We start from the raw sequence: 3,812 nt of genomic DNA on the forward strand, positions 1-3,812 counted from the left end.
AAGGTGCCGAACATGCTCCCGCTTGCGCAGTATCTATCGACGTGTAGTCTACTAGATGAAAGATACGTCGGGATTGAGCCGAGCCGGATTGCAGCAGCGGCCTACTACCTTGCTCTGCGGATTGTATTCACGAGGAATCGTCTCGAACTCGATTGGGTGAGAAACTCTCCCACAGCCGCCACCGAAGCTAATGCCGAAGTAGAGCTACAAGCACATCAAGCTCTCTGGGTACAGGGCGGTAGAGCTGAGACCACTAATGGCCGCGTTGTGGAACACCAGCCAACAGAAACAAAGCACCACACCTATCAAAGCCATGCGGATTGCCCAGTTTCGAGAAGCAGCCAAGGTCGTAGACCTTACCTCGAACGGCGTTCTTCCCTTTTTTCCACGATGTTTCAAACCGTGGGATTATGAGGGCCTGTACGTTCCCTCCTGGGACGAGTCAGAAGATAGCTCGCCAGAGAACATCTCAAGCTCGTCAGAGTCCAGCTCACAAGATGAATGGGAAGAGGAGATATAAAGGGACACAAGTAATGATCTCCATGGTAGGCGTGGTGGAGCTTTTTGTCATGTCATCTGCGAGCAATAACAAACCTCAGACCTGACGCTTGATCAATGATTGTTTGTTACGACCCGCGAAAGACCATGTGGTATTCACTGTGGTTGTGTTGTCGACCAGCCAGCTTGCACGACTCCATGATTCTTGCCTTGCCCAAGCAAGCTTCAAACGGCGTCACAACGGGATGAGGTTGTATCAGCTAGCCCAGAATCTCGTTTGTTTCATACCATATTGCCTATCACGCAGATGCTCTCGAATAAGCGTGACTTGCCTCCTTTTTTATTTACCCTTTGTTTGTGCAAACAATTAAGTTGTGCAACCCATTATAAGCCAAGATTGTAGAGGGCTGAAGACAAGTCTGCCTTCGTTCTGGGGACTGCATGGCGACGCATTATCCGCCACGACCTACCCATATGTACCAGGAAAGGTTGTAGCTTACTCCGCCAGGAAAAGGCAAGCAAGGTTGGCCGCAAGCAAAGATTGACGACTCGCAAAGCCTGGGGCATACAGTACGTCACCTCGTACTAGGTCCTAGATCTCTCCCGAGTAAACCCCACGATCATCCGCCAATGACACCGAATCAAAGAGAATCATCTACCCAATTCACCTCCATCCAGGCCCGCCAGCCTCTCTCGCCATATCCTGATGTTCCCGACGAAAACGACAATTGTTGCCGACGCAGCCTTGACACTCGAACCAGGCATCACTCACCCGGCCGGTAGTATCTGATCTGAACATGCGTTTTCCGTACTAGGAAAGCCCATTTCTCACATTTAGGCTCTCCAACTTCAATCACTTCTTTTGAACGAAACGAGGGAATCTAGTTGTATTGGTGGTGCGTTTAGCGAGCGGATTGCCAAACCAGCAGTCGTATCTGTTACGGGGGATTGCCGACACATCTATCACGACGGCCACTGCTTGATGATGGCAGATTCATATGCAGCAAGCGTACTCCCACGCTGGGAAGTAACCAAAAGCGCAAGGATACATACATAATCCATCACGCCCCGGCTAGGCTAGCCAGGGCTCGCATGATCATCTACACATTCTCCGCCTTTGTTCAGATTCTTGCCTCCCAGAAGCCCATACAAGTCACCAAGGGATAACGCAGGCTACTTTGCATGAAGCGAATGCCGCTTTCGCAACTGAACTTGCGTACAGGCTAACTGATTTTGACTTGGCCGATCATGAAGAACCAATGAGTAACAAACAGCCTCTTCAGCTACTTGATTTGGGATTCTTCACTCTGTATCGATGCGCTCAATCATGGCATGCCTAAAAATGTTGAACGATCTGGTTTCCACGGCAATCCATCCAGCTATACCCACGGTCGCCAGGAATAATAACCCAGCCCACAGGCAGATGATAGTGGCAAACTGCCACGCTTGTGTTTCCGCAAAAAACAAAGCCGCTCCGATAATCAGCTGAACGAACGCACAATCTAGGAGAAAAACCGGGATCCATGCAATGACTCGACCAGAGCTAGGGGAACCGCCAGTGCCACCAGATGCGAACGAGAGCATGACTGTGATGCTTGCAATGAAGGGCGTTGTGATCGCAGATGCAGAGAGAAAGAAGCCTGCAAATGCAGCCGTTATTGATGTGTTCGTCGGAGGGGCTTTTGATAGCACGGTCATGGCGGTCATGCTGAGAGTAACGCATGCGAGTAGAATTGGGAAGTACAGTAGAAATCGAAATCGGTTTCCTTCTTTCCGGGCAGAAATTGATCTGTGCAGAGACATATGTGGATCTCTTTGCTGACGGATACATACCAAGGCCCATCAAGTACATTCGCCGGTGACCTCCACAGTCAAGCCAGAATCGTTTCTTTACTGTGTTCTTAGTTTAGACCCATGCTCCGTACTGCAGAGACTGAATCTGCCATCGCCGTTTGTGGATGTTGATTTATGCAACATGGGCCTAATCCACGAACACAGTGTGAGAGCAATTTCTGACTTCGGCCACGGCGGTCATCAAGAAGGTATCGTCGGGGTCCTGTCATGTTCCCTGTCAGCAAACGGATCCATCAACATCTGTGCGCAGATCAATTTCTGCCCGCAAAGCAGGAAACCGATTTCGATTTCTACTGTACACGCCCTGCAGTCGTTGCATAATTGTGGTGGCTGCAGCATGTTAGTCTACTTCGACACTTTGACTCTGTTCTTCTGTGAAAAGACAGGGAACCTTGCATTTGTCAATAGTGAAAGATTTTGTCTCCTCAGTAAAAAGCATCATATAAGGAGCACGCATTTTGCTCCGAGGACTGCTCCGAGGACGGCGGCTGCATGTGTTATGACGGCGCAAATGCCCGAACGTCGTGCAGGACCCGCCTCTGGCCAAGTTCGGAACGACCCTTCCTCACACGTCAGCAGCTGAGGACGCCAAGCATCCACAATTTGCTTTCCGCAACCCAGTCAAAACCACAAAGACCGATTTATTCACTGCTTCAAACGCCTCTTTGTGACTTTTGGTGCAGATTCCTGCTGTAGGAAAAGTGGCTGCCCGGTTGACGCCACGATATGGAGAGTTATTGGGCTCTGTCTGTCGGATCAGGAGCAGAACATACCCGCGACTCTGATGGCCACAATGACCGCCGGCGATGAACAGATCGACCGTTCGGCCACCAGCCAGCAAGTCGTCGCAGTAAAAATCTCGCCTTATCTCGCAGAAGTCAACTTAGATCAGCTGACCTTCATTACTACCAAAGGCGTACGATTCGGCTCTGATCCCTGTGGCACTGTGCGGACGCCAAAGCTCACAGTCGCGCTCACACTGTACGTTGCTCTCCAAAAGCGGATCTTCTTCCCGTTGAAAAAGACAAAACCTGCCGGAGATCGCTATGGCGACCCGTTTGCAAGGTACATTGCAAGAAACATACGGAGTGGATGCGACATGCGAAAGCGCGTGGAGAAGTGAGCTCTGGGCCGTGTTTGAAGGCGTCCATGCATAGCTTTCAACGGCAGCGTCTCTCTCCTTGCCCTAAGTCAGAGGCAATGTACAGTGCGACAGGAGCTGTATTTGACGATTACGGGAGAGCTCAAGATTCATACATAACTTCAGGAGAACTGAGCTCGATACCAAATGCACAACAGCAGGTGCTCAAGTTGATCATTCGTCATCTTTATCCGCCCACTACAGTAGAAGCTACATACACTACACGCGCGTCGAAATGCACAGTGTGCACATTATGTCCCAGGGACAATTTTGAATACTGCCAGCATCTTGCATCTCGGTCATAGGAGGAGTCCAAATA

The 3,812-nt window shown here is 50.3% G+C and overlaps 3 protein-coding genes across 3 annotated transcripts; 2 read left to right on the top strand and 1 right to left on the bottom strand.

The window, feature by feature from the left end:
* Nucleotides 1–12: 12 nt before the first annotated feature.
* Nucleotides 13–520, top strand: CABS01_16970 (G2/mitotic-specific cyclin; the record flags this gene model as incomplete). Its single annotated transcript, XM_060550298.1, has 2 exons — nt 13–156; nt 203–520. The coding sequence occupies 2 exons, from the start codon at nt 13–15 to the stop codon at nt 518–520; spliced, it is 462 nt and encodes a 153-aa protein (XP_060400259.1).
* Nucleotides 521–1,800: 1,280 nt separating this feature from the next.
* CABS01_16971 (uncharacterized protein) lies at nt 1,801–2,205 on the bottom strand (the record flags this gene model as incomplete). The annotated part of the gene is made up of 1 exon (XM_060550299.1): nt 1,801–2,205. One exon carries the CDS (start codon nt 2,203–2,205, stop codon nt 1,801–1,803), a length of 405 nt encoding a protein of 134 aa, XP_060400260.1.
* A 940-nt stretch (nt 2,206–3,145) lies between these two features.
* CABS01_16972 (uncharacterized protein) lies at nt 3,146–3,475 on the top strand (the record flags this gene model as incomplete). The annotated part of the gene is made up of 1 exon (XM_060550300.1): nt 3,146–3,475. One exon carries the CDS (start codon nt 3,146–3,148, stop codon nt 3,473–3,475), a length of 330 nt encoding a protein of 109 aa, XP_060400261.1.
* Nucleotides 3,476–3,812: the final 337 nt, after the last annotated feature.

The sequence above is a fragment of the Colletotrichum abscissum genome, assembly GCF_030869225.1.
Source record: "Colletotrichum abscissum strain IMI 504890 chromosome Unknown Scaffold_229.1, whole genome shotgun sequence".
In the NCBI taxonomy this organism is placed as follows: domain Eukaryota; kingdom Fungi; phylum Ascomycota; class Sordariomycetes; order Glomerellales; family Glomerellaceae; genus Colletotrichum; species Colletotrichum abscissum.